The following is a 13,040-nucleotide window of genomic DNA, read 5'->3' on the forward strand; positions in this document are numbered from 1 at the left end:
GTAATATTACAAAGGCAGCCTTTGCCATGACTTTTCTATTCATAAGATAAACTTCTAATGATTGTGCTCCCCATCCTGTAAAATAAAAATATTTTTCTTTTAAACTTTTATTTTGAAATAATTTTAGATTTACAGAAGAGTTGCAAAAGTAGTACAGAGTTTTTACGTATCCTTCATCCAGTGTCCCCAAATGTTAACATTTTATATAACCATGGTATGTTTATCAAAACTAAGAAATTAACATCAGTACATTCCTATCAACTAAACTTCAGATTTTGTTAAAATTTTATCCGTTTTCCTACTCGTGTTACTTTTCTGTTTCAGTATCCAATTCAGAACAACACAAACACGTAGTCATCACGTCTCTTTAGTCAGAGGACACAGTTTTTAATGTTGAATAGTAATAATGGCAAAGATGTAGAAGACTCATACAAGGTTGTTGTGGGTGAAAGAGAAAGCACATTAATCAACATCTTAAAATTTCATAGCTAAAAAAGGAATTTCTGAGTCTCTCCAGGAGGAAACAATATTGGAAGAACCCCAGGAGTCTGTCTTCCTGATTGCCCTGTTTTCTACTTCTCCTAAGGATGAGATGAGGTCAGTATCATTGTGGTGCAAGCAGCAGCCTCTTGCTCCCTCTCCAACATGTCCTTAAGCGGTGCCTGTTTTCCTCTGCTTACTCCTCCATGCAGTCAACTCACTAGAGCAGAGCATTTTTAGCTCTGTGGAGGGAAGCCCGCAGTCCTCCAGCGGATCTCCCTGCAAGTAGAAGGATGAGTCAGTTCATATTAGGTAGTACAAAGTAGAAAAACTCACATTTAGGGTGAAAAGCTAATATTTTGAGACTCACAATTCCACATTTTTTGTGTGTTTATTTTCATATTAGTTAAAATGTAAAAAGATTAAGGAGTATAATTAGCACCTGCAGAACTTCCAGCAGAGATTGCCATCTAGGCTATGGTTTGCTTGCTTTTTGGTATAACGTTATGAAAGGTAACCTAAATTGTTGAAAACTGTTTTCTTTTAAAGACATAATTAAGAAATGTTTCTGTAAAATAAAGCACTAATATATTATCAGAATTCTTTATGCAACAATTTAGTTATCATATTATATATGTACATGTATGCATATGTATATACTTGCATATTCTGACTATACTTTTATATGTACTTATGTGTCTATGTACATACACATAAACTTATGTATGTTTGTACATATATGTATATGCATGTGTATATGCATACATATGTACATATATACACATGTACATATATACATATACACATTGATGCTTATATACATATATAAACACATATGCAAATATATACATATATACTTTTTATCCCATGTGTCATATATATTGGATAGGGTAGGTTACACTATGATAACAAACTGAAAATCTCAGCAGCTTAACACAGTATAACCTTATTTTCTACTCAAATTATGTAACTATTTTTGGTTGACATGGGAGTCAACTCTAGAGTCACTCAGAAACCCAGACCAGCAGGGGCTTTACTATGTGGTAGCTGCAACATTTAGAACATGAAACTGTCTCAATTACCAAAAGAAAGCCTGGATAATTGAACATGAGATATCCACAATCATAGTCACACATATTAAAAGTGACAGAAAAAAACACAATTATTTTTGCACCAACCTAATAATTTTCATTTACAATTTATTGGCTAGATCTAGTCACAATACTTTATTCAATTTCAAGGAAGACAATAATCACATTCTCTAGGTATACAGAAGAAGAGAATAAAATATTGGTAAAAAATATGTACGGCTATTTGGGAAAAAAACTACCTATTTGAAATGAAACTATTTTCCTTTGTGCATAAGTCAGGGTAAGTAACACTAGTAGCTATAACAAACAACTTTTAAATTCCAGTGACTTGATAAATATTTGCTCTGTTAATTGTGTTTATTATGTTTGCTTATTTGATGACATCATGCAGTTGGCAGGAGATCCCTGCTCCAAACAGTCAGATTGGGACTTCAAAGCCTAACATTTTATGACATAATAAACACTGCAAAATGACAACAATAAAGAAGTGACAGTATTTTTCCTCTAGATTCAGCAAGTAAGATGATTCAACTACTTTGTCCTTCAACAAATCAAGTGAGCAGCACTCTGAAGGAGATTGCTCGGCCACTAATGCCATCAGTGCTGAAGTACTGTGATATTTTTTTTTTTTTTTTTTGGTGGGGTAGAAAGTAGCAGACTGATTCATAAACAGTTTTCTGGAAGAATAACATAGTCATTCTGGTTTATCTAAGTTCTGGCAAGACCCGTTATAAAAAGAGTACTTTAGAGGAGTTTTGTAAAAAAAAGTTACTTCCTTATCTTTCCTTCCTTATCCTCTCTCTCTCTTGCCTCGTACTTAGTTCTAAATCTTTCAGCTAGTCCAACACATTTGCTACTGACTGTAGCTGAGGAATTCTCATACCTCCTGTGTCCTTAATATATAATGTCCAATTCAGCATGAACAGTTTGAAGTTTGGGGCTATTTGTTCTCCATTTTCTTAAATAAACATACAAAAGAAAACCTAACTCAGTAGTTTTAAAACTTGTCAATAACTTGTAGGTTCAAAACAAATCAAGATTCAGGCAACTTCAACCAGGATTTATTTGAAATTATGTGGGGCCACTTAAATATTGCACAGAACTAAGACAACTATGTACAAATTTCTTTCAAAGTTACATTATCTTCAAGGTTAGCGTTGTTTGGAGAGATTCCTGGTCTAGTGTGAGAAATTCTTGGTAGCTGTTCCGGTCCAGCCGTTAATTATCTTTCTGACCTTGAGTGAGAATTGTCTACTAGATCATTCTCAGCCCTTTCAGCTGTAGTGATTTGTAAGGTGTTGACTAAACTGGCTACAGCAACCTCTATAGTGTCCTTAAAGTTCCTAGGTTTTCACTGTGTAACCAGAACCATGCATCTGAAATAGTTGACTAGCAATCTGGATCTGTATTTTTATTAACTCTACAGTTGGTTGAGTTTAATTACTATGCCAATGCTCAATGTTTAAAATCACCTGATGGCAGGCCCTTGGTTTGCCTCATTCTCAGTGCTATGTATTCACCTTTTTGTAGTTAATTGCAAGATAGAAAGCAGAATAACTGAATAGGAACAAAACCTGGGAACTCCATTTTAATAGAGTATTTATACAAATAATCTATGTCTAGACAGAAGAAAAGATATCCTGAAACATTAATCCTCTAGCTGAAGTAAATAGGGCATTATAATTACTATGATAACAAAGGCAACGGCAGAATGCAATAACAACCATCTATCAATTCTGGGAATGAAGTGCAACACCTGACCAGTTCAAGCATTAGGTATCACATGACCTGATGTCTGAATATATTAGTTAAACCTAATAAGACAGATACACTTCAATGGCAAAGATGGTTTGTTCTGTTTTTCTGGTATATTCATCAGTATCAACTAGTTATGGATTGAGAGCACATTATTCAACTTTTCCAAATCTATTTAAAGCCTCTGTAAAATTACTGGATTTGCATTAGATGTTATTAAAAGTTCCTTTTAGCACTAATCATCCAGTCCACTTATCATTCTCTGATACTTATGTTATCAGAGTCTTAGGAGCAGACAGCTTTTCACGTCTTCCATTCAATATAGTATCTCTACATAGAACCAACAATCTTTGTTCATTCATGTTTGACAGCATACTACTGGGATTATGATCTTATGTTTTGATTTCTTCTTCCTGACTTCTGCATGCATTTATGTAATATTTTCTAGCTGAATAATTTACAGTGGTAAATTCTGAATCAGCTTTCTTATTCCTTGACTGTGGTTCCTACTTCCAGTTTTATGTAAAAAGGTTAGAATGAATCATGAGCAAGTTGGTGCTTTTGTCTGCCACTTGGGAGCTCTGCCTCTAAAGTAAGATGTCTGGGTTTGGAGCACTTAAAGACAGTTGCACACATTAAAACATGTTTTTGAGGACATGAATTGTTTACCAGAATGTTTGATTTATTCTCGTGTCTTCACATTGTTTCAGAAAAGTATTGCATCTCCTTTACCCTGTGTGATCAAATACGTGAATGACTGTGTTCATGATGAGGCGGAATATAAACAGGTCCAGTGCTTCCCTAGGGTATCATTCTTAGGTGCCACTTGTGAAATCTTTAGCTGTCTTAATTCCAGGAGAAAAGACAAAGGCACATAAATGCATTGTTACAAGGCAAGACCACATACTAGCATCACATAAAGCCTTTGTTTGATGTCTGGTTGTTCAGGCATATATGACACATTGAGTACAGATGACTGAACACAACAATTGTGTGAAATCAGATTAATATGTCCCAAAGTTCCATTATAGAACATCTCAGGAGAAAGACCATCATTTTAAAGACTGGGAGTAGAGGTAAATAAAGGTCAAATGAGAATGCAGCATATCTGAATTGCAGCTGTCTTGACAGAAATTTACTAAGATTACTGTAAACTTTCTATCTTGTTTTTATAACATTTAGCCCTCCTTATTTTATGTCTTATTGTCTCCACTCCCCCAAATAACATGACTCTAAAGTATTTTTCACTTTGGATTTGACTGTATACAAATCCTCTGAGTATTTTCATCTTGAGTGTTGAGAAGGTGTGTTTTCTTAAGGTTGTTACTAGATAATGCCGCCTTGCTACTATGTAGAGCAGAAACTTTCAAGAACAAAGAATAGCTTTTTAGGAAAGGCTTAATCAGTTGTGTTTCTTCAACTGGGTGAAGTACATAGGATCACTCCATGAGATTAGAAGCCAGTTTCCTGCTCAGCAAAGCTCAAAATGACACGGGAGCAAGGTAACACTCTCCACTGATAAGGTACAACTGACCTTCTTTCTATTGCTCTTGTGTTACAAAAATGAGGGACATTATTGTAATTTAAATGTCAACTTTCAAACTTGAAATGACATAGTAAGCGTAAATATTCACCACGATGTACATCAGAGTCCTTGACTCAAGGGCAGTAGATAATATTTTCCACATTATCTTTACCTTCTGGGTATAACATCAATCAAATATATTTAACAGAAAAAATTCCTAAACCAGTAGGTTTGGTTGTCAGGTTCATAAAGAAGAGAATGATGGTAATGAATTTTGCCTGAGTCTGGGTAATTCCCTAGCCTCATGGGAGGCAGTGTTGTGCCTGAATCCATTATTTTTTTATTCATTCTACTATACATGTCATACTTACTATGCTCCAGTATCTGGGGATGGGAGGTGAACAAAGCATGTTAATTCAGGTCATAGTCAATTCCTAAACACTATAGATTGATGTTTTCTGAAATGCCTCAGTGCATTCATTCATGAAAAAATATTTATTCTGCCCTAACTACCTACAAGGAAACAGGAGCTTGGGACACATCAGTGAAGTGAATAAAGATTTTAAACCCTTATTGAGTATACAGTTGATATGGTTTGGCTCTGTGTCTCCACCTAAATCTCATCTTGAATTGTACTCCCATGATTCCCATGTGTTGTGGGAGGGACCCGGTGGTAGATAACTTGAATCATGGCGGTGGTTTCCCCCACATTGTTCTCAAGGTAGTGAATGAATCTCGTGAGAGCTGATGGTTTTATTAGGGGTTTCTGCTTTTGTATCCTCCTAATTTTTTTTCTTGCTGCTGCCATGTAAGAAGTGCCTTTCACCTCCCACTATGATTCTGAGGCCTCCCCAGACATGTGGAACTATAAGTCCAATTGAACCTCTTTTTCTTCCCAGTCTTGCATATGTCTTCATCAGCAGCATGAAAACAGACTAATACAGTAAATTGGTACCAGCAGAATGGGGTATTGCTGAAAAGACACCCAAAAATGTGGAAGTGACTTTGGAACTGTGTATCAGGCAGAGGTTGGAACAATTTAGAGGGTTCAGAAGAAGACAGAAAAATGTGGGAAAGTTTGGAACTTCCTGGAGACTTGTTGAATGACTTTGACAAAAATGCTGGTAGTGAAATGAATGATAAGGTTCAGGTTGAGGTGGTCTCAGATGGAGATGAGGAACTTGTTGGGAACTGGAGCAAAGATGACTCTTGTTATGTTTCAGCAAAGAGACTGGCAGCATTTTGCCCCTGCCTTAGAGATTTGTGGAACTTTGAACTAGAGAGAGATGATTTAAGGTATCTGTTGGAAGAAATTTCTAAGCATCAAAGCATTTAGGAGGTGACTTTGTTGCTGTTAAAAGCATTCCATTTTAAAAGGGAAACAGAGCATAACAATTCAGAAAATTTTCAGTCTGATGATGCAGTAGAAAAGAAAAACCCATTTTTTGAGAAGAAATTCAAAACTGTCTGCAGAAATTTACATAAGTAACAAGGAGCTGAATGTTAATCCCTAAGACAATATGGAAAATATCTCTGAGCCATGTCATAGGTCTTCATGGCAGCCTCTCCAATCACAGATCCAGAAGCCTGGGAGGTAAAAATGGTTTTGTGAGCCAGGCCCAGAGTCCTGTGCTGTGTGCAGCCTAGGGACTTGTGCTCTGCATCCAAGCCATTCTAGCCATTGCTAAAAGGGGCCAAGGTATAGCTCGGCCCATGGTTTCAGAGGGTGCAAGCCCCAAACCTTGGCAGCTTCCATCTGATGTTGAGCCTGCAGGTGCACAGAAGTCAAGAATTGAGGTTTGGGAACCTCCACTTAGATTTCAGAAGATGTGTGGAAATACCTGGATGCCCAGGCAAAAGCTTGCTGCAGAAGTGGGGCCCTCATGGAGAACCTCTGCTGGGGCAGTACAGAAGGGAAATGTGTCAGAGCCCCCACACAGAGTCCCTACTGGGGCACTGCCTAGTGGAGCTGTGAGAAGAGGGCCACTGTCCTCCAGACCCCAGAATGGTAGATCCAACAACAGCTTGCACTGTGTGCCTGGAGAAACCACAGACACTCAACTCTAGCCCATGAAAGCAGCCCGAAGAGGGTATATACCCTGCAAAGCCACTGGGGCAGAGCTGCTCAAGACTATGAGAACCTACTTCTTGCATCAGCATGACCTGAATGTGAGACGTGAAGTCAAAGGAGATCATTTTGGAGCTTTAGAATTTGACTTCCCCATTGGATTTTGGACTTGTATGGGCCCTGTAACACTTTTGTTTTGGCTAATTTCTCCCATTTGGAATGGCTGTATTTACCCAATACCTGTAATTCTATTGTATCTAGGAAATAACTAGCTTGCTTTTGATTTTACAGGGTTGTAGGTGGAAGGGACTTGCTTGTCTCAGGTTAAGACTGGACTGTGGACTTTTGGGTTAATGCTGAAATGAGTTAAGAGTTTGGCAGACTGTTGGGAAGGCATGATTGGTTTTGAAATGTGAGGACATAAGATTTGGAGGGGCCAGGGATAGAATGATATGGTTTGGCTCTGCATCCCCACCCAAATCTCATCTTGAATTGTACTCCCATAATTCCTCCATGTTGTTGTAGGGACTCCGTGGGAGATCATTTGGATGATGGGGGCGGTTTCCCTCATACTGTTCTCATGGCAGTGAATAAGTCTCACAGGATCTGATGGTCTTATCAGGGTTTTCTGCTTCTGCATCCTTCTTATCTTTTTCTTGCCACCTACATGTAAGAAGTGCCTTTCACCTCCTGCCGTGATTCTGAAGCCTCCTCAGCCATGTGGAACTGTATGTCCAATTAAACCTCTTTTTCTTCCCAGCCTTGGGTATGTCTTTATCAGCAGCATGAAAATAGACTAATACAACAGTCTTCTGGGGAAAAACAAAGAATAATCAGTAAATGTAATTTTAAAATTTTATTAAGTGCTAGAAGGCAATAAATGTATTTTTTTTTTAAAAAGTAAAGGAGCATGGTAAGGGGACTCAGGAGTATGGCACTGAGGGAGCTGTGAAGAGGGCCATGTACAGGTTACAATATTAAGTGGGTTGTCAGGGTAAACCTCAATGAGAAGAATACCTTTAAGTGAAGAGTTGAAGGAAGTGAGTCAGTTCGTATGCATACTTGGGAGAAAGTTCAGAGGAGGGAACAGCCAGATCCATTACCATAAGGTAGAATAATGCCTACCATGTTTAAGGAACAGCATGGATGGCCATTGTGGATGGAGTGAATTGATTCCTAACATAAACGTGTGAATGTCTTCTAATACCCAACTCAGTCTCTGAGGGTAGAAAGATTGGGTTCAATTAGCCTACAACATGATGAAAAAGGAACCATAAATATTGAGCATCTAATATATGCCAGACACCTTACATGTTTCCTTATTTCATCTTTACATTAATGTATTGAGGCAGTTATTATAATCATCATTTTGCAAATTGGGATAATAACATGTAGGTAAGTTATATGATGAGATCAGTGTCACAAAGCTGTGAAGTAGTGAAGATGGATTCTTAGGATACCTTCAAATCCTAAGCTTTTTGGCTGCAGCACCCAACCTCACTAGTGTTCATTGTGTTGAAGTTCAATTTCTAAACAAAGTAGACTGACAATATCTAAGGATTACTAAAACTCAGCTCCAGAGATAGCAAGCAGTGCCACATTGGCTACTAGGTCCAAAAGTGACTGGGGCTCCCTCTTGTTTTGTCTCTCTTGCCCATTTCCCGGCATTCCTTTTCCTGTTTACAGGAAGAGAAGTTATTGAAGATGACCTCTGTTCAGATCACAGACATCATTAGTTGCAGACAACTCTTTAAAATCACCCTCCAAAGAAAGTCACATGACAAGTCTCCTGCATGCTAAATAGTGTTCCCTTTAGGGCACATTCCTGAGCAGTCATCTGATAGCACCTGCCGCCTCCTCCCAGCCTGTAACTGCTGTGGGTATTCTGGGAGCAGTCAGCTGGGGCATGCAAATAACAGCTGTTGCCAGCAGCCCCCTCAGCCAGCTGCAACCAAAGGTTGAAATCTACCTATAATAATATCATATTCTAACCCTTTCATGCAACTTTTAGCATAAACTGCAGATGTTTATTCTATGAAATTTCAATTTTGACCAGTGTGAAATTTGCAATCCTTTCTTCTCTAAAGACATATGTTATCTGTTTTCTGTTAAACCCTTTTGTTACCTGTTCTTGACCACCTCTCTAATTGCCCTAGATAATAATAGTAAATTGAGATTACAGTTTTCTGCATACACATGTGCATCATACACACACACTTATTTACTTAACTCATGCTCTACTTGTTTCATGTAAAACATGTAAAAATGTCCGTGTACATATAAGGTGACAAGGTTAAAGCTGAATCCACTGACTAAATAGTTGAGGTTTGAAGAGGAAAGCAATGGTAGGTATATTGGTAGGAAAGATAAGAAGAATTAAAGTCAGTTTTTTGGAGATCATGGTATAGACAAGCTCTCATGGCCACACGGTTAACTTCCTAGCATGAATTTGTGCTATTGTGGAAAAGAGGTGAAAAAGCTAGTAACATGGAAAAAACTGGACCTCCTTGTATTCAGTCGTAGCAGAGTATTACAAACAAAAGCAACACAAATCCAACTCTGATTAGACTTTTGTATTAATCTGCTTTCACACTGCTGATAAAGACATACCCGAGACTGGGCAATTTACAAAAGAAAGAGGTTTACTGGACTTACAGTTCCACGTGGCTAGGGAAGCCTCACAATCATGGCAGAAGGCAAGGAGGAACAAGTCATGTTTTACGTGGATGGCAGCAGGCAGAGAGCTTGTGCAGGGAACTCTCATTTTTAACACCATCAGATCACATGAGGCTTACTATCATGAGAACAGCATAGGAAAGACTTGCCCCCATGATTCAGTTGCCTCCCACGGGGTTCCTCCCACAACATGTAGGAATTGGATATGAGATTTGGGTGAGGACACAGCCAAACCATATCAACCTTCAAAAAGAATGAACTCAACTTCAATTCCCAACTGTGTGATGAACTAGACACTGAGCAGCTCTCCAGTGGTAGCACAATTAGATTGTGGCTAATGTATTACAAATATACCTTTTGAATATATTCCTGGCTGTAATGAAAATAAGCAGCGCTTGACAGACAATAGTCTTTGTTCTTGGAACTACTTTCTGTCTGAGTATCTACTGTAGTGTCACAGATTATTATCCTTCAGGGAACTTAGAGGAGCTACTACTCTTTCTTTTGGAGAGTCCATAACATTTTTCCCCTGATAGGTAAGACATCATTTATTTATTGGTGCTTTCACAATTTTTTATTTTGTCTTTGGTTATCTTTTTATTTTGATGTGTAAACTTTATAGTTTTAATAGTATGATCATGTAAGAGAAAAAATGGCATTTATTTCAGTCATTCCTTTAATTCAGGCTTGTTTGTTTAAAAAACAAATTGAAATATTTGAAGATTAAAACAGAAACTCAAAATTTTATTAATTTAAGGAGGAAAGAATTCAAAATTTAAGTCCCAAATAAATCATTGTGTATACAAAGATTTAATACAAAGCTTTATTAACTAGCTAATTAAATGATATCAAGCTTGTGGCTGGTAAATTAAAAGCAAATAAGAATCAGTTTTACTTGAAAATAAAAGTTTTTGGGAAAAGGTATGAAGCAAGAAGTTTACCTACTCACTCTTATATTGGACATTTGCAAGAATGGTTTTAATTATTTAATAAATCCAGACATTAAGAATTTGTAATAAAGAGTACACACTGAAGCTAATAGAAATATTATGCTTAATATAAAAAAAAAAGCAAGAAAACAAAGAAATTTGGGAAAAATCAGGCACAAACCACCAAAATGGTTTATTTCTTTTAATTGTGATATAGGCTAACAGAATGAAAATTAATAATCATAAAATTTTTAAGTAAAATTATTAGCCTTTTGCATTTTTTGTTGCACAGAACCCTAATCCAAGGATTTACTTTTCAAGCAAGATAGGATTTTGCCAGTTTCCCAGGCTAACTCCCTCATGATACAAAAATAAACTAATGAATGGCTCAGAGTTTATGAGCCTTTCTCCAAGACAATTTGTTTTATTGAAATAATTGGGTGGCCTAGAACTTTGAAGAATGGTTGTCATTTTTCAAATAAAATTACTGATATTTTTGGACAGTTTTAAACTGTTCATTTGCTACTATTTTTCTCTCTAATATGATATACCATTTGGAATCTAAATTTTGTTTTTATGTTGTAATTCTGCTTTAGAGAAAAAACATATATTGGATACAAATATGGACTTGGGTATGTTTATTGCAAGCTATTTTTTCTTCCATATTTGTTATTATGAGTGAAAACTTCTATGATTCTTAATATAATGCATTTTCTTGTAAAAAGTTTATTCTTTGATGTATAATACTTACACTTGTATATTACCATCCTTCTTGGGCTATTATCGAATATTAAAGTATTACTTTCATTTCAAGAACTTCAGTAAGAAGAGAATGAAATTCAGGGCTTTGCCCATGAAGCCAAGCAGATGCCTATGTTTAAAAATAATAAGCATAATGAAAAATTTCAATTGAAATCTAAATAAATCTATGCATTTGCATGTACCTTTATTTCTCTAGTCTATGTTAAAAGTCAAAGAGAACGATAGGAAAACAAAACAAACGAAAACCCCTCTGACCTATATATTACAGTTTTAAAAGGTGCATTCACTAGATCTCAATATTTAAGGAAGCAATGCCTCCTTAAATATTGAGATCTAGTGAATGCACCAGAGGAATTTGTATGTTAACACCAATTTTGTGTGTGGAGGTGATGTATTAATATGATCTGGTATGTCTTAGAAATGTTTCTCTTTTTTTCCAAACTGATTATGACACCCACTCATTTCAATAAATTAGCATTATCATCTCAACCAAATTATCTTGAAGTGACATCAGATTCTCTTATTAATGCATGAGCTATGTTTGAAAAGTAATTAGAATTAACATTTCTGTTTCCTATCATCCAAATTAGCATTAATTGGACACATAACATTTTGTTTACAGCACTCACCAGATATGTAATAATCCTAGTAAAGACATGGATAGGAAAGGTCCAGAGGAGGGGAAGAGATAATATGCATGCTGAAAGGAGGGAAACCACAGCTGAACTTAAAACTAATTTATGGAATGTGATCATATTTGACAAACAGGTAGTCCATAAAGGCAGGACACTTCTACTGTTTTTTGTTTTGTTTTGTTTTGTTTTTGAGATGGAGTCTTGTTCTGTCATCCATGCTGGAGTGCAGTGGTGATCATGGCTCACTGCAACCTCCGTCTCCTGGCTTCAAGTGATTCTCCTGCCTCAGCTTCCCGAGTAGCTGGGACTACAGGCGCTTGCCACCATGCCCGGCTAATTTTTTGTGTTTTTAGTAGAGACAGGGTTTCACTATGTTAGCCAGCACGGTCTTGATCTTCTGACCTTGTGATCCATATCCCAAAGTGAGGGAATTACGGGCATGAGCCACCATGCCTGGCCAGACACTTGTACTTTTAATACCTGTTCGCATAAGTGTCAATACTTCACAAACAAGGGATGTTCCATGAAGAAATCTGTGTGGTGGTAGTAGGGGTGAGGTGTGGTTAGAGATGGAGATTTGGGAAAATGGAAATTATAGTAAACTTCCTGTTTCCCAGGCTGTTTCCAAGAACAAAATCTGAACTGTAGGGAGAGAAATGGTTATGGAGATAGATGAGATAGAGATAGAGATCGAGATAGGTAGAGCTAGAGCTACAGTTAGATGTAGAGGTAGAGCTAGAGATAGGTAGACCTAGAGCTACAGTTAGATGTAGAGGTAGAGCTATAACTAGAGCTAGATATAGAGATGAGGTAGAGATGTAAGTATAGCTAGAGCTAGAGGTAGAACTACAGGTAGAGCTAGAGAGCCTAGGGATAGAGATGAGGTAGAGGTAGAGATAGAAGTAGAGCTACAGCTGGTACCAGTACTAGAAGTGGAGGTAGGCATACAGCTAGACGTAGAGGTAGAGGTCATGTAGAGATAAAGGTAGAGCTAGAGCTAGAGATAGAGTTAGGGATAGGGATAAGGATAGGGATAGAGCTATAACTAGAGATAGAGCTAGAGGTAGAGGTAGATGTAGAGATAGAGAGAGATGAAGGCAGAGGAAAGGGAATGGAGGG

The 13,040-nt window shown here is 37.2% G+C and overlaps 1 protein-coding gene across 1 annotated transcript in view; it reads right to left on the reverse strand.

The window, feature by feature from the left end:
* Positions 1-651: 651 nt before the first annotated feature.
* Positions 652-13,040, reverse strand: part of PTGER3 (prostaglandin E receptor 3 (subtype EP3)) — a 211,258-nt gene continuing 198,869 nt past the window's right edge. Inside the window, exon 3 of the mRNA XM_011977632.1 lies at positions 652-759. Coding sequence (XP_011833022.1) covers positions 652-759 — 108 coding nt within the window. The remainder of the gene's footprint in view (positions 760-13,040) is intronic.

Source organism: Mandrillus leucophaeus, unplaced genomic scaffold (genome assembly GCF_000951045.1).
Source record: "Mandrillus leucophaeus isolate KB7577 unplaced genomic scaffold, Mleu.le_1.0 Scaffold103, whole genome shotgun sequence".
Classification (NCBI taxonomy): Eukaryota; Metazoa; Chordata; class Mammalia; order Primates; family Cercopithecidae; genus Mandrillus; species Mandrillus leucophaeus.